The 21,126-nt window shown below is 32.9% G+C and overlaps 2 protein-coding genes across 6 annotated transcripts; both read left to right on the plus strand.

Moving 5' to 3' along the window:
- Positions 1-1,430: 1,430 nt before the first annotated feature.
- On the plus strand, positions 1,431-17,301 carry LOC106762553 (DNA replication ATP-dependent helicase/nuclease DNA2). 4 transcript variants are annotated; one of them, XM_022781481.1, is made up of 34 exons: positions 1,437-1,975; positions 2,178-2,343; positions 2,572-2,705; positions 3,777-3,845; positions 4,360-4,569; positions 4,670-4,723; positions 4,804-4,865; positions 4,999-5,131; positions 5,751-5,861; positions 6,026-6,122; positions 6,271-6,353; positions 6,882-6,947; positions 7,165-7,320; positions 7,467-7,522; positions 7,606-7,663; positions 7,847-7,957; positions 8,041-8,097; positions 8,641-8,775; positions 8,874-9,113; positions 11,316-11,390; positions 11,496-11,611; positions 11,716-11,788; positions 11,886-11,990; positions 12,104-12,271; positions 13,652-13,721; positions 13,807-13,958; positions 14,312-14,389; positions 14,473-14,565; positions 14,658-14,795; positions 15,396-15,435; positions 15,517-15,590; positions 16,167-16,316; positions 16,518-16,637; positions 16,913-17,301. In XM_022781481.1, the coding sequence occupies exons 1-34, from the start codon at positions 1,616-1,618 to the stop codon at positions 17,069-17,071; spliced, it is 3,969 nt and encodes a 1,322-aa protein (XP_022637202.1). In that variant the 5' UTR covers positions 1,437-1,615; the 3' UTR covers positions 17,072-17,301. The 4 variants fall into 4 exon arrangements, 3 of the variants coding, with proteins under 3 accessions (XP_022637202.1, XP_014502014.1, XP_022637203.1); XM_014646528.2 differs by having other exon boundaries at positions 2,178-2,342; positions 2,574-2,729; positions 16,913-17,300; XM_022781482.1 differs by lacking the exons at positions 1,437-1,975; positions 2,178-2,343; positions 2,572-2,705 and adding an exon at positions 2,736-2,840 and having other exon boundaries at positions 16,913-17,299.
- Positions 17,302-19,043: 1,742 nt separating this feature from the next.
- LOC106761192 (RING-H2 finger protein ATL52-like) lies at positions 19,044-20,316 on the plus strand. 2 transcript variants are annotated; one of them, XM_014644717.2, is made up of 2 exons: positions 19,044-20,074; positions 20,160-20,316. In XM_014644717.2, the coding sequence occupies exon 1, from the start codon at positions 19,296-19,298 to the stop codon at positions 20,025-20,027; it is 732 nt and encodes a 243-aa protein (XP_014500203.1). In that variant the 5' UTR covers positions 19,044-19,295; the 3' UTR covers positions 20,028-20,074; positions 20,160-20,316. The 2 variants fall into 2 exon arrangements, with proteins under 2 accessions (XP_014500203.1, XP_022637206.1); XM_022781485.1 differs by having other exon boundaries at positions 19,088-19,108; positions 19,202-20,316.
- The last annotated feature ends 810 nt before the right edge of the window (positions 20,317-21,126 follow it).

Consider the following 21,126-nt stretch of genomic DNA (forward strand, 5'->3'; position numbering starts at 1 on the left):
TTTGCATTTATGTTTTTATATTTCTTTTGTATTTTGTATTTTTATTACATTGAGTTGATCATATTATAATCATATTTTTTTTATTGTGCTTACCCAATTTATTTAAATATTATTATTCTTCATTTATTTTTTTTGTTTATAGTATTTACTCTTATGGATATATGCCCTACTTGGAACACACTTTAATATATAAAGAATGGTTTTTTTCTTATTATTTTATATGTATATATATATATATATATATATATATATATATATGTGTGTGTGTGTGTGTGTGTGTGTGTGTGTGTGTGTGTGTGTGTGTGTGTGTGTGTGTATGTATATTAAATTTAATTTAAAATTTTTGCAATATGTTTTTTTGTATATTTTGTGTTATCTTTGTAACACTTCATATGCACATGTTTCAAGGTTTTGGATTCCCTTCCTGAGTTTCTCATTGCACCATTTGTAAAAGATAGCGTGATCAAATTTCCCTTCATCTCTCTGGTAGTTTTACTCCCAAATAGAAAGCGAATTCAAAATACAAGTAATACACTCAATTTCTTATAATTACTGTAATTAGTATAATCCTATGATAAAATTTTAAAAACTACAAATGCTAATTTGATAATGTTTAAATAAAAAAAATTGAATATGATGGTAACATGTGACATTTGCCCACATTCTTTTATAATATAAAATATATAATTGAATTAATAATTCACAATGATGACACTACGATATTCAAGGTAAGTTCACATTGTTTTATCATTACTAATATACTAATTATCATTACAATAAATGTTTATTATAAATTGAGTCACGTTAATTATGATTGTAATTAATATTTCATAAAATTTAATAAATTAAATAAACATGTTATATATAAAATATTTAATGTTCAAAAATATCGTTGGATTAGTTTAATCATAAGATACATTTGTTATAATGATCTCAATAACTATGATTAAGTATAACAGTGTACCTTATAAATAAAAAATAATCCTTATTTGAAACATAGAAATTCTTTTATTACCTATCTATGTTGCAATTTTTTATAATATATAATTGATAAACACTTGTATTTTTATATACTAAATAAACACGTCTCATTAGTTTATTTAAACGTGTAACTAGATCTTAACTCATTAAACGCTACTCTTATTATTACCAATTTGTAACAGGAAGCAAGCAAACACTCTAATAATTTATTATCTTTGATATCTAATATTTTTAGTGTTACCCTCCCACAATTACTATGTGCACCACAAAATTTTGAAAATGATCATTCTTCTCTACTGCAGAAATGTGTGCTGAGAACTTTAAACCAGCCATCGTCAACGTTGAGGGAAGCGCCACACCATCGCGATGGTATTTTATAACTTTGATAGGGTGCAGGAAGCAATACCCGATAACATAGCCGTTGAGAAAAGAAAAAGCCCAACATCAAGCCCAAACATTTGGGAGGGAAAGAAAGAAGTACAAAGGACAATCTCGTAATCACAGAGAGGTGTAATCCAGGCGGGAAAAAACACAAAGCAAAACATACTAAAAACCAAAACGTGTCTTTTCGCGGGCTGAAGAAGAAGTCGAAACCCTACCTTTGCATCCATTCATTGATCAGAGTAATCGGAAAATGCCTCCCAAGAAGAAGAAACTCAATCCTCAGCAACCTTCCAAGTTCGGCATCCAGCACTTCTTCGATCGCGCCTCTCAGAAACACCACCACCTTCAACCCCACACCGCCACCACCACCGCCGCCACCGACACCAGCACTGCCGCCACCGCCACCTCTACCAGCACTGCCGCCACCACCACATCTATCAGCACTGCCGCCACCTCCACCAGCACTGCTGTTGCCACCTCCACCAGCACTCCTGTCGCCACCTCCACCAGCACCGCTGTAGCCACCTCCACCACCACCTCCACCATCAATTCGCCACAACAACCCGACGAAGTGTCTTCGCAGTCGCGTTTCAACTTCTCCCCTGGAATGGTAGCACAGCTAACTAACTAACCCACTAAGGGTTTGTTTGGATATAAAGCTAAAAGTACTTTGAGAGCTCATCTGTTTGAAATATAGAGTTCAAAAAATTCTTTTAATTTGCATCCAAACGGATTCTAGCACGATTCCAGTGACCGTTTTTATTTTTATTTTCTGGATTTCTTCGGAAATTAACTACATTGTATGAATTCAGTTAGTGAAGCAGAGCCAGGATGACGCCGTCAACGAGGTCACCTGGAAAATATCTCCCGTGAATGAGAGGCTTCTCGCTGTTTCCAAACACACGCCTGAAGTGATCAAAGCGTTGGCTGCCTCTTCCAAAATGAACTTGTCGGCAATTCGCAATGACAGTGGCGAGGCAATTTTTCTCTCTGTTCCTTTTAATTTGATATTTATTGATGTGAGAAATGCTTGCAACACACTTTTATTGTTGGCCGAAAGTTATTGAAAATCAATTTTTTGGTGGGTTGAAGTTTTATATTTCAACCCATAATTAAGTGTCTTAACCAGAGTGTGTCAACGAGTATGTTGCTACTTGTTAGCATATTCTAATTATCAATGTTAGTGAATGAATTTGATTGTGGTGCAGACTTGTCTGGATAAGGTTGCTTCGCCAACTCCCAAGGTGCCGTTGAGCTTCAAAAGGATAAACTCGGCCCTTGATGTGATCGGACAGAGCCCCTTCAGAACTCCACCGTCTCTGTCTTATCGGCCTGACAAGGTGGTTGATGTCCTGTGTACAAATGTGGGTGCTTACATGTTCGTTTTCCTTGATCAAGTAATGGTCTTGGAATTTTGTTTTGTACAACAGGAGTTTCCATTTTGTGGTTTGAATTATAGTATTGGTTTTGTTCAGGTGAGAACCATGTTGCACGGGTATGGGGATTGGGTGGTGGTATGCTGTAATTCTGAAATTGTTGATTCCGTTTGAAGTTGTTGTCCTGTCCTTAAGAGGTGTGTGATAAGAAGGAAGCTTTTGGTTTCTCAGGAATTTCAAGTTGGGAATGTTTGGATTATTTTTAGAAAAAATAACAGTTAAATATTTTAGGAGGGATAGAATAGGGATACGAAGGAGAAACACAGGGGCTTTGGGTAGTTGTAGGTGTTTTAATTTCAGTCACGTCCCTCTAAGCCTTTTCATCATCGTCCCTCTCTTTTTATCACTCTCTCTAAGGTTTTGGCATGGATTGCTTTTAGTCTGTCCTTTAGTATTGATGTGGAAAAGCTTTGTTAGCTACCTGCAGACTTTTTCTTGTGCTAATTTTAGTTTATTTTTACAAAAAATTTTAGTGGAGTTACGGGTTGCGTTTTATGAATTGTTTGAGTGACATTTGAATTGCTACTGGCATCCTTGAGAACTTTGGCCATATCAGATGCTGTTCTTCACTGGGGAAAAATCTTGTTTTTACACATGATGCTGTGTAAGGCTGAACCCTTTTTCTGGGTCTTGTAGCAATTTTGTACTTTGGGATAGAAAACACAGGTTTCTGATTGGAGAATGAACACAATTTTTATGCATTTCAACAAAATAGCCAAGGGCCTAAATCTTATTTATGGTGATCCCACATCACTCTGCCTTTATTTCTGGTTATTCCACTGCACTCTTGCAGAATTTTTGGAAAGTCACTCCTTTTTACTGATTGACTGTTGTTCATGGAATTTTGTTTTGAATGAAATGGGTGCTTAATGATCCTTTTCATTGATTGACTAATGCTCATGAATATTTGTTGTATTCTTCTTGTGAATCAAATGACTACTTCGTTTGAGTTTCTTCTGTGTTTGTTTCTTGCAGGTGCAGCGGAGCAAGGATATTGAACACAAGAGACTGTGCGACCAGCCTTTGCTAAGACAGAACAAAAAGGTTAGGTTAGGTCTGGTCTCATATACCTTTTGGTAAAGAAGATATTAAAGAAAGGTTTGGATTGAGAAGAAAAAAATTATTTAATTTTGGAATAAAAGTGAGCATGATATAAGTTTTAATATGACTGAAACATAGTTCTAGAGAATGGTATCCAAAACCATTAGGCATGATAGAGTTGGAGAGAGAAACTGGAACCTGAAAAGAACGGATAGCAAAGCCACACTCAATTGCTTTAGCACATTTTCATGCCTCATTTATATTTTTGAACTTGTCAACCTTGTGCTACTAAAGTTGTACAATGAGCTACTGTATTTTTATTACCATTCAATGAAAACTAGTTTAATAAAACTTGTTTCCCGTATTACTATGAAAAGGACCCCTCTGAAGTCTGAATCATTGTGGCGTTTTTTGTTTCATGGAGGAGTCTTTTTGGCATTTTACTTGTCATTCTGTGAAATGCTTAAACTTCAGCACTTTGGAAGCCACTTATTAATTTGATTGTTCACTTTTATAGGCCTTGCTTGAACTCCTAGATCAAGTTGAAGATGCCATTGCTATTGATGATGCTCCAGTTTTCAATAGTAACACTTATTCCTTTAAAGTACCTCAAAATCAAGCTTACGAGCTCCCTGTCAAAGTCAGACCTGTAGTAGAAAGAACCGAATCATATTTACCTAAAGATGGTGTTGATGTCTTCTCCAATTCTAATTATTTGGTTTTGGAGGTATGATTTTGGAACTAAGCTTTTGTAATGGTTTTTGGGTTCACAAAAAGAAAAGAAAACAAATTCTGATAGGGTTATTGCTATTTACTTTCTAATTTAGGTATCTGAACTTAGGTCTGCTGATTCATCTGCTGCTCAATGCTCATCATACAAGGTGTTGTGAGGATCATTGCTGTAATTTCTACTACTTCTGTGAATCTGACTAATAATACTAGTTGGTCCACTGCTTTCCAGGTGCTACGTTTGCTAAATGAACAAACTGGGGAAGAGCGAGCTGTAAACCTACGGAATGAGTGGTAAGGTGGTGTGCTTTAGTGTACTTAAGCATATATCGAAGTACCTATCTTATAATTATTACTGTCGGTTTTTCTCTTTCTATTTATAATATTTCTAGTATTTCTAATTCCTCTTCTAAATATATGATCGCAGGTCTTGTTGTGTAATTTCACCTGGAGATACTGTGCATGTAATAGGACAATTTGATGAAGGGGGTAATTGTGATATTGATCGTGATAAAAACTTTTTGATTGTACACCCAGATATTCTAATGTCTGGAACGCGGGTAGTTTTCTATTACTCTCTCATTTCCATTTATGACTTCAGACTTTAGCCTTGATTTACTGTGGGAAATATGATATAGATTTGCCATGACAATGTTAAAAGGTTTATTTGTGTCAGTTTTTCTAACCGAGCAGGGTTACTATTGTTTACATCACTTATTTCTGTGCTTCTGAAGACATTCAAAGATAGTGTTGGATGTATTTATTATTGTTAGCGTATTTTCCACTTTGAAGTCCCTCATAGCTTTCTATTAGTAACTTAAGCATGCTATTGAAAGGAAGCAGAGAAAAAAGCGATGTTATTAGTAAATAGTATTGTAATATAGTGCATAGCAAAAGGGGAGTTCTGACAAAGATGTTTACATTAACCTGCATTCCTGCTAACTATTATTTTAATATGTCAAGTGCAATTCGTATAGTCTTATAAAATTTGCTCAATTTATTTTCTAGTTGAAATTTAATCGTCTTTCACCATTCATGACTTTGAAATGTAAGGAAATGGACTCTTTCCAGGCTGTTTTGAGTGGTAAATGCTCTTTATATGCAGCTCAATGTATTCTATGACCTATATTTATGTGTGTTTTTGTGGATGTTTACTTCTAACGTGATACTTCATTCCAGGTTGCTTCCAGTTTTAGCTGCCAAAGGAGAACTGTCTTAGACGAGAGGCTGAAAAACAATGATTACTCAACTGCAGCATTAGCTGGAACAATGCTGCACCAAATTTTCCAGGTCTCTAAAATTCATCCGTACCCCATAAGACAATGTAAAATACATACAAACACACACATGTTCTCATTTTGTTGAATCATACTGTAAGATTCTGTTTCTTTTTATCTTTTTAAATTTATTCTTCAAAATTTTATCTTGTATTGCGGTGCTGTATGTTGGTGCAGGCTGGGCTAACAAAAGACCATCCTACAGTAAATTTCATGGAAGATTATGCGGAAATGGTATTAAAGAAAAACATTGAAAGTTTGTATGCATGTGGAGGTGTGGTATTGTGTTTTTATATGTATGACATTTAAATTTGTATGTACACATCTCGTTTAAAGTTTGGAACTTTGCCAACAAAAGTTTCTCCAATATAACTTGTCGAATATTGACTTTGTATCATTTCTTTTGCATATGTACGTTGCAGTAAATGAGAATGACATTCGCAAAACCATGAGAGATGCTATTCCTAGATTACTAAGTTGGATCATGCGGTTTAAAAATATGGAGGTACTTCAAAACATTTTATCCTTTTTTCGGAAACTTTATTTATCGTTATCTTTTGTCATAGAAGTGTTTCCTTTGCTGTTTTCAAATGTAACTGGATACTTCAAGGCCATATTGTATCTTTGTAGCTTTTCTAGAATATGTATTTTCAGATTGATGATATGTGGCAATCTCAATAGGTATAGCATTTATAGAAATAATTTACATTATATCTTAGGTGTCCTACTAATTAGATTTGTGGCGTTCAATGTTTTGGAAAGAATATTCTCTTGTTGAAAAGAAAGGGTAGAAGGGAAGTTTAGGTTGTTTTGACACTAGCTTCGGTAGGATGTAATACCTATCAAACAAAAGGGGAAGTTTTATTAATTTTTGAGAAAGGTGATCTCCAAATGAATCAACTGAACAATGCTCTTGGACCATATCCCAAAAATACATAAGGAATCTGAGTTACTAGAAAATATTAAACCTGTCACTTATTGCTCTAGTTCTTATTCATTGAGTATTGTGACTGATGACTTAGTGTTTTGGCAGGAAAGAAAAGAGCCGAATGTCAAATTTGGATTTGATAATGGACCAAAGAATGTTGGCATATCTGAGGCAAGCTCCAATCTATTCTCCAAAGAATGTTTAGCCAGAGAATATACATTTTGTAGATGATGCACAGTTGTTATAGCTTAACAAGTTTTGGGGGAGCATTTTAGCTTTTAATGATGAATTGCTTATTTGTCCACAAAAATGCATCTATTTTTTAAATTTGGTTATTGTTGTGCCCTTTTGTTTCTCTTAAACTTAGTATTCGTAATTAATGTTTTAGGTAATTGATATTGAAGAGATGGTGTGGGCTCCAAAATATGGATTAAAAGGGATGATTGATGCTTCAGTCAGAGTGAAAATTCAATCACAAAGGGATGAACAAGAGGAAAAAATCATGCCAGTAGAGTTCAAGACTGGAAAAACACCAAATAGCCAGGCAAGTTGTGGTCCTCACTTAAATTCAGTCAATAAAAAGTGAATCAGATAGATACTCCAATGAGCACATTACAAGAACTAGAAATATTTTATTAATACCTACTTGTGGTATTTTTCACTTGCAACTCTTCCATTTCATATCTGCAGTCATCAGTTGAGCACAGTGCCCAAGTAATTTTGTACACTCTCTTGATGTCTGAAAGGTGCAAACCGAACTATTAATTTCTAACAGTATATAGAAAAAATTTCTGAAATTTTGTTTATTTTGTCCTGATTATGTTAATAGGTATCAGACAACTGTTGATTCTGGTCTTCTATATTATCTCCAATCTGATCAAACACAGGTAAAATCCATTCCTTTAAGTTATCAGTTATTTTTATTTCTGCTAAGAGAAGGTAATATTGTTGTTGGATATTGAGCCAATAATAGAAAGGTCCATATCCAGCTGTTTCCTAGATTAACGGAGTCAATATTCTGATTAATTATGTGGAAATAAACTTCAATTGTTTTATTTTTATTGTCAAAGGGCATCGTGGTTCAAAGATCTGACCTAACTGGGTTAATAATGCAACGAAATGAACTAGCAAGTTATATTCTTAAGGCGTTGACTCTGCAACAACTACCTCCAATGTTACAGGTACTAGTTTTTTCATAATTTTATAAAGTATTTTTAACAAGTTCATTGTATTGGCTTTACAAGCCTTCATTTGCTGATTGTAGAGCCCTAGCATTTGCAGAGGTTGTCGCCATCTTAATGTTTGTAGCATTTATCACAAGGTACTTCTTCTTTACCTTGGGAAGTGCAGAATCTTTGCAAACAGTTACCTCTTCTGACATAGACCCTATTATGGTTATTATGGTTGTTTCTGCTGGTGATTTTAAGGTTCGAAATCATCTTTTACTTAGATATGTTCTCAATGGATAGGACCATAGGTGACTAAGATTGATTATTTTTTCTTCTGATTTCTACACATAAATTAGAAGCTTTTTTTTTTTTTTTTGCAATTGCATTTTTACTTCTGTATTTAAGAACCCTGTAAGATTACTGTTAGTTTGGCCAATTCCACCAGTACACTAATGTTAATTGCTGCATTATTTTCCGTTCTGATCATTATTACTGAAAATAGTGTTTTAATCTTGCGCACTGATTTGTTTCTGCACAATGTTATATAATATGATATTTAATATAGTAATGAGGATATTAAAAAGATCTCAAACAATAATTTTGTGAAGTTTATCATAATGTTATTGCTTAATTTTTGTAAGAATCTATTCTGGGTAACATGTCTATTCTTTTGTCACTACTATAAAATGCTTTAGGCAAATGGTGGAAGCACAGAAATCAGTGGGTTGGGAGAAATTTTTTATTCTCTAACTAATCACATGACTTCTTCGCATTCTAAGTTTCTCCGCCAATGGGATCGATTGATTGACTTAGAAGCTAAAGAGTCTGAGGTTTGAAGTTTGTGCTTTTGTTTTTTCCTTGAAATTTATTTTAATCAATTTACAAGTTTAAAAGTCTTCTTTTTTACTTCTCTCCTTCATTGTTTCAGATTTTAAGGAAAGAGGTGTGGCAATCACAGAGTTCAAAGAGTTCAAACAGGAGTGGTCTTTCTTCTATTGTTCTTGACTCACTAGGAATACCTCTTGAGAAATCCCTAAAAGATAATCAATTCACTTATCGTTTCATACAACAAGATTCTTCTTCTAACCTCTCTGAAGTTTCCAATGTGTCTTCTAGTGTCTCATTGGAAAATGATTTAGATTCCACACTTCGAAGTGGAGATCATGTGGTATGTATACTTTCCTATTACTATATGGAAATAATTGGCTGTAGTTGTGATATCTGGTTGTTTAACAAGATCAAGGTAAAGTTTGCAATGCGGTATAGAAGGTATAATAATTCCCACAGCATTTGTAGTGAAGAATGTACACAAGGGATTCCGAAGTTCTGAGTCTGTTTAGAAAACAATTAGAAAATAAATATCCATAATTAGTTGGTTTTAGTTTATATGTATACAATATATAATTAGAACCCAAGAGTGGGTAAATATAATATAAACAAAATACATCTAGGTAAGCCATGTACTATGAATCATCCCTATAAAATCGGATAAGTGTGTCACTGACAACCCCAAAAATGCTTTGGTTGGTTTATCAAATTTGTCATTTAGGTTCATAGTTTCTCCCATTTGCCACTCCTCACAATCATTAATCATCAGTTTTATTTAGCAGAATTAGATCAATCACATCACAATTTTCATAAAAGTGTTGCAGAACACGTTCATTCCATAATGAATAATTGATTACATGTTCTAGATATAAAATATGGATTAGATGAATAGTTGTATGTTAATTTATGCCCAAAATTTCGAAGATATATTCTCGTTTAGTAGGCAACAAACTGAAGACCGAAATAATGTATAAAGGTACATCATCAAATGGAAAATTCTATTGATGTTGTGAACCTGAATGAATCTCCTAAAATTAAGGTTGGAATGAATTTCCCAAAATTGAGGCTCTATGATTGACATTTCCCCTCAAGTCGGGTGATAAATGTCTATCAATTTAATCTAATGTTTCCTTAGAGAGTGGATTTTAAACTTAATTCAACCTTACAAAATTGGTTTATAAGATGAAGTTTGCTCTCACTTAAATGTATTATAATTTAGTCATATCTTTGGTTGACATGAGATCTTTAACATGCTATTTTTGTCTATGTGAGATCTCCAACAATCTTATAACTTGGCCTTAGAAGAGCTTTACTTTAAATGTTTGTATTTTGGATGCATGAAGGTACATAAGAAGGAGGCTTTAAGCTACATTTGGAGATAAATAATAGATTAGGATTGATAAATTATTGTATTTGGTCTTTGTTGGGCTTTTTCTTATTGTTTCTATGTTTGCGTAATTAGGATCTCTTAGCTTTTATTTATTAAGTTAGCTTTTAATATAACTTTTTGGACCATTGAGCCTAATTAGTTAAACGAGCCTAGTAGTTTAAGGTCCATAGTATTGGTAGCCATGTGTTGGCTTGTTTAAGAAGTTTTAACTCGTTTGTAAATGAAACTTTATGTTTTTTTAGAGAAACTCTAGGTTCTTAGAGAAGTGCAGACCTTTGCTATTGTTTGATATTGGTAGATTTATAGTTGATTGTCATATATACTTGTATCATTTTTTATTATAAATATATTATCTTATGTGTGCTTTACAAGGGAGATTAATCCTAACTCAAAGAGCCTAAAGCTTTTGATAGTCAATATTTGAATTTTGGATTCATTGAGAGAGGATTTTCTTGGTTCTTGTCATAACACTATTGTTATCAAAGATTGAGATTTTTATGGTGAATTTTCATTGACTCATTTACAAAATTAAAATGACTACTGGGGACCTAAGACTACTAAGTCCATCTAACTGAATAGACCTAATGGTCCAACAAGCTATCTAAGAAGCCTACAAATAAACAATGCCCAATAAGAGGTTCTAATTACAAAACATAGAAACAACTAAAATAATCCCAGCAAAGGCCCAATTCAATATACTATACAATTCCTAATCTATTATTTAATTCCAAATGTAGTCTTAAGCTTCCTTCTTTCTTAGTTTTTTATCACCATAGTCAATCTTCTTTTATTAAATTGTTGAATTTCCACATGCTTAGTTTCTATCTTAAAGAACTGGGTTTTTGGCAATGCTCAGAGCAACTTTATATCATACAAAACTTAGTTGTGATTGCCTGTTTATTTTCACTGTTATTTTTTTTATAAAGATTTGAAATTGGCTTTGCATTCTAGACAATCCATTAGACATTTTATTTGATTTAGTCCTTAAGTCAGTCATGCAAGTAATACTACTCAGGAGAGAATGTTGTTTCCTACCAGCAAATGGATATTTTAAGAACTTCCTTTTGTAAAAGGGTTGTGTTATGCATCTTATTTTGTTACTGATATGTACTATTATCTTTTAATTATAACTACCTTTTGTTTACTTCTTAGATACTGCGTAATCAATCTAGCCATCAAATTATTGCTAAAGGGGTGATATCTGATATTAGTCCAAATCATGTATCTGTGAGTATTTTATTAATTGTTTCTTTCGTGTATTGCCTTATCATCACAATCCTTGGTTGGAAAGCTATGTCTTGTCAAATTATTTACTTTGTCAAATTCCTTTAGGTTTCCTTTTCAAAGCGATTACGAATCCCCAGGAGTTCTTCCACTGTAAATGATCTCATTCAGCAGGTTTGGAGAATTGACAAGGATGAAGCTGTGACTTCCTTTGCAACTATGAGGTACCTTCTCTGACTGCCGCTTCTTTCACAAATTTAATTTGCAAAGTGTGTTCTGTTATTGAAAGTTATTTCAGTATATGATTATTTATGCATTTTTTTTGTAGGTTTAATCTTGTACAACTTTTTCTACAAAATGATCGAAGTGCTCATTTGCGGCGAATGATTGTTGACCTTGAGGTCGATTACTTGCTATATGCTGTTTGAATTAGGTACTATATTTCTGTATGACTAACAACTTCATCTTTTTCTCTTTGTTGATGTCTTCTGGATCTAGGCTCCTAGATTTGACAGTGGATCTATACTTAGCCAGGATCCTGCAATATCCTATGTTTGCTCTGAGAAGAGTTTGAATTATGACCAACGTAGAGCAATTCTCAAGGTCCGCATGAAGCAATAATTTCTTGACTTCCTTTTCTAAGTTTAGTGTGCAAGTTGATTTAGTTTATCACTAAAATGATTTTTCTGTCACTATGCTTTGTTATTAATTTTCAGATACTTACAGCAAAAGATTATGCACTTATATTAGGGATGCCTGGAACAGGGAAAACTTCCACATTGGTCCATGCCGTGAAAGCCTTGTTGATTAGAGGAACATCCATTTTGCTAACCGCCTATACAAATTCTGCTGTTGATAATTTACTCATCAAATTAAAAGCACAGGTATCCATGTCCACATATTATAACATCTTGTATCATATCATATAATTAAATATGGCTCCATGCTGCTGGAAAAGAATCCACACCATTTATTTAAATTGTCCACTGTCAGCTATTCTCAATAGTCCATAAGTCTGAAGAAGATAGATTGCTTAGAAAAGTATAACAAAGTAAAATGGAGATCACTAGAGGTTTTTGGCAGTTTGGATATAGGTCAGAGTGCACTCAACATCTAGGATTGGTTAAAACTTAAAATGAACTAAACACCTGAACTAAATGCCACTTGAATTACCAACTTTTTTTTTCTCTTTGTGAACTTTACTATGTACTCTATGTGAAACTGATAAGATATTATGTGTATGATAGAGGAAACAAATTAAAAATTAGTTATTAGTTGGGTTGTTAGGTTGAGTGAGACTTCCTTTATATAGTGGGGGGTTCTTTGTAGGCAGGGGAGGTTTTTGGATGTTTTAGAGAACTGTTGACAGGATCATTGGCATCCTGTGTGAAGGGAACATTGTCCTTTAGAGGCATTCTTGCTGTTCTTGGTGCCTAGAATCAATAATACCGGATCTTTTCAGTGAGTTTGGGTGTTTTGCAGCAGTGTTCTTGGATTCCTCTATCTAGGAATCTAACAAATAGGTCCAAGCTGCCGGATCTTGGAGGGGGAAACGGAAGGGAGAGTGAGCACATTGGAAAGGTCTTTGGAGGAATCGAGGGAGGAGATTAGAGAGAGACATCAAAAAGTCATGGACATGATCAGGGCTCTCACGAAAAAGATCAAGAACCAAGAAAAAGGATTAGAAGGCAACCAAGGGTCTGTAAATGGAGATCAAAATTCAGTTAACGGTGGAAAAATAGGAAGGAGAGAGGAATTTCTACAAGATATCTTGAAAGGAAAGAAAGAGGGAAAGATAAGTATGGATGCTGAGAAAGATATTTTGCAAGACATCAAGAAAGCAAAGAAACCCTCAGATAAGGGAGAAAATTCAATCAAAACCCAACCATCAAAGAACCTAGAAGAAAAAGCAGACCAGGGGTTCAAGTCCTGGCAACAAATACTCAGCCATGTCCACATTGGTGATGTTTTAGAGAATTGTTGACAGGATCATTGGCATCTCTTAAAATTAATCTATTGTCACTTTACGTCTGCACCTGTAGCTTTTGCCACGTCCCTTCCTTCAATTGAGAATTCTGCTGTACTAAATCCCAGCATGAAACTTGTTCTAAATTGATTTGATTGATGTCCTGCATGGTGTACCAATTTTACTGATGCGTGCCTCTCTTGTTTCTAAATGATTACGATTATTATTTCTGTATATTCTTCAATGTCTACTTTTAGATGTCATATATTGCATGTGATTATAATTTAAGTGGATGTAGGGGATTGATTTTGTACGAATTGGAAGACAAGAAGTAGTGAATGAGGTGGTCAGAGAACACTGCCTCTCAGGTTTGCCAATTTATTGCTTGTACACTCCCTATTTGAATTATAATAAGATTTGTAATAAATCTTTTGACAGTGGTTTCTATTTCAGCAATGAGTGTACAAGGTGTTGAAGATATCAAAAGAAGGTTGGAACAAGTCAAAGTTGTTGCAGTTACTTGTCTTGGCATTTCTAGTCCCTTGCTTGCCAACAAAAGGTTTGATGTATGCATTATGGATGAAGCTGGACAGACAACCTTACCAGTAAGCTTATTTTTCCTTTTGTATATTTTACAGTACTTTTTCCACAAGATAAAGTAAATTATATTGTCCTCTTGGATTAGTTTCATCATTTTTTTCTTTGATTTCTGTATTTCCTTCTCTTACCATGATTTGATTAGTATAAATAACGGTAAATATGATACACCTCAATTTGTATCAATTCATGTCTTATTCTTTTTTGTCTCTTTTCCTCCCTATGCATTTAAAACTCCATAATTTTAATTGGCACAAAGCATGACATAAGGAAGCGTTGAGAGAAAGGAAACAATTGTTCACGTGTATTTATTATGTTGTATGCTTTCACAAAAATTAGGCTGTAAATATTTCCACTGCAGGTGTCCTTGGGTCCTCTGACATTTGCTTCGGCGTTTGTACTTGTTGGGGATCATTATCAACTGCCACCACTTGTCAATGTATGTGCCTAAACTATTTGTTCTTTCTTTGTACAAAACTCTATAATATGATCTTACGAAATTTTTAATCTGATAATTCCTAGAGTACAGAAGCCCGAGAGAATGGCATGGGGATAAGTTTGTTCTGTAGGCTCTCAGAAGCACATCCACAGGCTATTTTAGCCTTACAGAGTCAGGTATGTTATGGCTAATGGATATTAGATTACAATCTTCTGTTTTTTTCCTTTTGATCCGTTGTCTAGTGGCTTGACTTATTTGGTATATGCAGTATCGTATGTGTCAAGACATTATGGACCTTTCAAATGCCTTGATATATGGTGACAGATTGAGGTGTGGTTCAGTGGAGGTAGCTAATGCAAAACTTGAGTTTTCAGACTTAAGCTGTGACTTGCCTTGGCTAGAACATGTGAGGCTTTTTTTATCTGAATTCTTACTATATTATAGATGGATGATTTTTGCTTTTATTGCTTAATTCTATCTATTCATATGAGCTTGATCTTCCTTGAAAATTATTATAACAGATAGTACGCTTTAGAAAAGCCTATTTCCTTTTTTCTGTGCTTGTTTATTTATTTATTTTTGTTAACAGTCATTTTCTTCTTGCATTGTCTCTTTATTATGTTATTAGCATTGTCTATACAACGTAATTCACCTTGAAAAATTAAAATTGAATAGTAATATGTAGAAATCCTTCTTCCATGTTTCATTAAAAGTCTCTGAAACTCATTTCCGCTGATATCAACCTTTGGTTGTCAGTGTCAAATAGAGTCTAGGTTGGGAAATTATGCTGAGCTGTATTTGTCAGTCTTAATATAGATACTGAATAGTCATAGTGTAATATAGATATTAAGCTGTATTATTAATGTATTCTGGGTAAAGTTTGAGCGGGTGAAATAAACAATCTTTAAGGGAAAAATTGTCAGTGTCACAGATACGATAACAATGTTTATGCTTGGATAAGTTAAATCATGTCTTTTAAGTCTCTTTTTTGCATAACCATGTGCAGGTTTTGAATCCTCGAAGACCTGTGATATTTATTGATACTGGTTTGAACATATTTTCCTTTACATCCTTTATCCTCTAGTTCATTGTAAATGAGATTGCTTACATTTACTTTTTCATCATAGACAAGTTGCCGGCTTTAGAGGCAAGAGAACAGAAGGTTGTAAATAACCCTATTGAAGCTCAAATAATTGCTGAGGTAGGTCATTTTCAAAGATGATATAGATTTTTTTTTTACGAGCAAATTCATACGTTTTTCATGTGAAGCTGCCCTAGCCTTGGTACTCTGGACTGTTAGACCATAGGAATTGATTGTACTGTGAAGGAGTAATTTCTTCCAAAATTACGATTCATTGATAGTTCTGATTAACAAAAACAAAATTAATTAACCTGTATTTTATATTACGGTAACCCTATGTCGTCTGAGTATGTTTACCAAACTAATAGTGATTTAACTCAGTGATTATGCTTTAAGAACGAAACTCTTTTTATACTATATACTAGCAGATAAAATAGCTTTATTGTCCCTCTTTTTAACTAATCAATTGGTTTTATGTCTTTGTATTTGGTTAAATTTTCTTATTGCTTTATCAGTGCTCTATGTTTGGTTAAAATACACTTGAACATTATATCGGTATACATGACAACCCCAAAGTTGAAGAACTTCGTGGGTTGATTGCCTTGGTCCTTCTTCCTTAACTGTTTAATGATTCGTGTCATTTGTCTGTTTCTTGTCCATAAAATCAGTTTTTTTTTTCATTTATTCATGTTGCAGATTGCAAAGGAATTAGTTAAAAATGGAATCGGAAAAGAACACATTGGCATTATTACTCCATATAATTCACAGGCAAACGTCATCCGCCACTGCACGACTTCCTTGGCGATACTGACTTCCTTGGAGATACATACCATTGACAAATACCAGGTTAGGCTCAAGCAAGCATCAAAGTATTATGTAAATTTAAGTCATACAACCGAATACTGTTTAATATTTCTCTAACATTTAAGGCATCACTTCGGCGTTTCCTTCTGTTCATTTCATTTAATTTTTTTTTTCTCGTTGCACTGATAAAGATCCCCATTCCTCACTCACAATAAAATGGCCATTTGTTTGTATTTTTTCCAGGGTAGAGATAAGGACTGTATATTATTATCTTTTGTAAGGTCTACCGAAAACCCAACAAGCTGTGCTGCTTCTCTGCTTGGAGACTGGCACAGGATAAATGTGGCTCTTACTCGTGCTAAGGTCGTTCTCTTGGGCTCAAACATTTTCTAGTTTCTTACTTTTCCCTCAAGCAATTTTCACTATGTTTTGTCATAATTAAGCTCGATTATTCATTTTAGGCTTATTATTGAATAAACGCATACATAAAATGTTTGAAAAATGATTTTTTTTTCTTTAATATATAATTATTCATGTCATAACAAGAACTTTGTAAATCAACCTACGTAGGGGTTTGGTTATATAAAACTATTCATGTTTTTGTCTGAACTAGTTTTGGCCTTGATTTTTGCTTACAGAAAAAGTTGATCATGGTAGGGTCTCGGAGAACCCTATCAAAGGTTCCTCTACTGAAACTTCTTATAAGCAAAGTTGAGGAGCAATCTGGAATTTTAAGTTTGTCTAACAAGGATATATATCGAAAAGGTGAGCTCAAGAGATGTTCCCAACTCAGATGATCAATGCAAATTCTTTTATTCATATTTTCTTAGGTTATTGCATTATCATACAAATCACATCCATTATGTGATTTAGAAATGTAAATGTACATAATGTACAAAACCATTTTCCAATTTCCAATTTTTGCTTTTCCAAAATTAATATTATTGGTTACTGATCTAATAATGCAACCAAAAGTATAAAATTAGGAAAAGATAAACATGAAATAGTGTATTTTATATATTTGATTGTACACTTTGAATGTCATAATATGAATAGTATTTATTTTAGAACGTGAGCCCAGTTAAGTTATAATTTAGTACAAGCAGGTTTTTGACCTAGTTATAAATTTAAAAGTGGTTTGGTTTAATATAAGCTATAGCAGTTTTTTACCTAGTTCTATGTTTCGGTAAATAGTTACTGTAAGTTAAATATTTTATTACGCAATGAATTTGTACTAAGTATATCCTAACGTAAGTAAACCCAACATAGTTTAAAAAGGTTGTGTAAATCTTGATAACTTCATCTAAAATTGTGACTTACTTTTTTACCTTCTATTGTTTTTTCAAGTACTTCTAAGTTAACTAAGTTTATGACTATATGCTGACAAAAATATGTTTTATCACTATAAATTGTAATCTCAAGTTGTATCAATCATACAGAACTAAGATGCTACCACCTAGTAGGTCTCTGCCTAACCATAGAAGAAGCAAGTTAACTCTTTCAATCATACATATGAAATCTCAACTCTTAAAGCTTATACACCATATTCTTCCAACATTTATTAAGTTTTGATTTGAATTGAGATGAAAATGAAAGAAGAAAAAGGAAGTGAAAAGGTTGACTGACTAAAAGAAAATTAAGAGAAAGGAAAAACAAAGTCAAGGAAAATGATTGAAGAGTTATTTAGATTAAAGAAATTTCAATAGAAAGTGATTTAAAATTACAATAAATTCATCCTGAAAAAGTCTATGGATTTGATATATAGACACCTCTCCCTTTCACAGTGGGTGTGAAGACATTCCATTTTTTTCTAATAAGCATCAGAAAAAAAGGGAAAAAAAATGTCCATAATATATACAAATATCATACATATAAGACAAATTAATGAAAATATATAGAAAATGTTGAGTGTGATCATACCAACCATGTCTTAAAGACTACTCAAAGCTACATATATAGATCAACAAACATGGCCTACTTCAACTAACAAACAAATACCCCATTGATCACTATATACTTATATTCATATAAAATTATTTAATATCATCTTTATATATATTAAAACACAAATAATGCATATTTTTAAATTCATTTTTATTTAACTATAATAAAATTTGATATGAATAATCATGGTAATATAAACCATTCTCTTTATATAAAGTTACATTAAAAAGTTATTTTAGTATAATTTAGATTTTTAAACCTTTTTTTATGAGAGTGGAGTACATAGAATGACGATCTTCCCCGCCGACAAAAACCGACGTAGCAGAATTGATAAATAATATTGGGATCTAGCCATGTGATAAGGTTAGATTGAATTATAAAATATTCAACTATAACATTTATATATTAAATTAGAAGCAATTATTAAGTTGTCACATGGACAAAACTATCAATTAATTTTGCAGCTTCTTGACATTGTTTTATTATGTACAACCACTTAAAATAAATAAAACAATCTCCAAACTATTAAAAATATATTAATAAAAAGTTAACACTATTCTCTATCCAAAATTTTTAATTTTATATTGTGTTTTACTTTTTCACATTTAGTTTCCAAAAAAAAAATTAAAAGAAAAATTAGAATGTTAATATAATCTTGAAAATGATTAAAAAGTAAATTTTAAATTTGAAATCAATTTATAAGAAAACGTTTATATGTATTTATATAGTATGAATTGTACTTTAAGCACTTATATGTACCTATATATTATGAACATTCAACACACATTAATTATAATCTCATAAATTTTATAAAGCATAATTATGAGTATAGATTTTGAGAAGAAAAAGAAGAAAGTAGAATGAAAAAGTAGGTGAAGAAGATAAGATGAGTAAGCAAATTGTGATCACCTATCTTTGCTTTTCTTCTCAATTACTTTACTCTAAATTTCCCATCTTCTGATTCTGATTCTTTCTCTTGTAAGATCCAAAAAATGGGTAACAGAAGAGAAGAAAAACCAATAATTGAGTCTTCCATGGATGAATGATTAGCTTCATTCACAGAACAAAGTAACAGAAATGGGTTCTGCAAGTAACTCCAATCCAAATCCATATCCATGGACTCCAAAGGATTGTTCTGAAGGAATCTGCAGCATCTACTGCCCCCAGTGGTGTTACATAGTCTACTCTCCTCCTCCTCCTTCTCTCTTCTTTGGTGCTGATTCTGATGCTGATGATCCTTCAGGATTTGAGTTTTCTCCTCTCATAGTTGCTGTTATTGGAATATTAGCCAGCACTTTCATCTTGGTCACATACTACACCATCATCTCAAGGTTCTGCAGACGCAGCAGCACCATGCAATCAAATGATTCTGCACCAGAAGAAGATGGGAGCAGTGAACTGGGTCAGGTTTCTTCTTCCTCAAATTCTGGTTTGGATGAGGCTCTCATCAAATCCATCAAAGTCTGCAAGTACACAAAAGGGGTGGTGGAGGCTCATGATTGTTCAGTTTGTTTGAGTGAGTTTGAAGAGAATGAGAGTTTGAGATTGTTGCCAAAATGCAACCATGCTTTTCATCTCCCTTGCATTGATCCTTGGCTCAAATCTCATGCCACTTGCCCCTTGTGCCGTTCCACCATCACCATTGTTTGCCCAAATCCTGCCATGGAACCACCACCAACACTCACTGTTAATGCCTTGGAATACCAGCATAGAAGTAGCCATGTTCTTGTTGTGGTTGTTCAGAGCTCTGAGCAGCAGCATAAGGTGCTAAGTTTTGATTCTCACACTTTCAATGAGACTGAAGGGTAGATGAACTTAGATCTATGTTCATAAGATTCTGTTCTTCCAAATTCATGGTATGTACCAATTGTTCTCTGTAAAATCTGTATCATATGACAGAAATTGTTGAACATGAAGATCATTGTTGATGTGAATTTGCAGAGAGTTGGTTTAGGCAAGAGGAACTCCACAAGTATCAAGTTTCTTCTGAATGTCCTTACATTACATCTTTCTGTATAGTTCTGAATATTGGTAGATAATTTTTGTCAAGCTTTGATCAATCTCCTTTTGGAAACGAAACAAAGAAATGATTCTTTCACACACTAAATTTTTTACATTCATTTGATACTATCTTTACTTTTTACTCTCGAAAAATTACAAAATTTTATACTTTTTAGACCATTTTACCTTTAGATAATAATAAATAATAATGAATGTAAAAGTGTGTCATAATATTATTACTCGATACGATAACTATAGAGTATTGACTTATTTTCAATTTTTGAAAGTACTTTTTAGAATCAATTGTTTTTTTTTTATTAAAACTTTTTTACTACATCCAATAATTCACTTATGGTAAATTTAAATCTTTAAATCAGTTGTTTGGATAAGAAAATTAAAATTTAAGAATTTTAAGAAATGTATTTCAAATAATTAAAATAATAAAGTTTGAAATTTACTAAAAAAAAATTGATTTCGTATTTTTGGACTTTTGGCCCAATTGTATTATGCATTAATGGGCTTAGTAAAGGTCTAATTACTTACACTGGATCAAGTTAGGTGTTAGTAGTATAAACGAAGTTACATATAGTCAGAATGAAGTTTTTCTGATTTCATTTTAGACTTTTCAAGTTTTAGGTTAAAACCTTTTCTCTCGTCAATCAATTTATAATCATAAGAGTTTGATTTTTGTTTCACAATTATCTAATTTTATTTTTTTATTTTCTCATTAACTCCAGACTCGTTAAATGATGATAATGATTTGCGTTTATGGGAGTTAGAAAGTGAACTTAGGTAATTAATTGATAGCTCAATTTGATGAATATTTTAGATTAATTTGGATGATATTTCCTTTTGGTTCCTGAATCGGTTTGATTGAATTATAGGGCTATATTGATTATTATTAAAT

Source organism: Vigna radiata, chromosome 5 (genome assembly GCF_000741045.1).
Source record: "Vigna radiata var. radiata cultivar VC1973A chromosome 5, Vradiata_ver6, whole genome shotgun sequence".
NCBI lineage: Eukaryota > Viridiplantae > Streptophyta > Magnoliopsida > Fabales > Fabaceae > Vigna > Vigna radiata.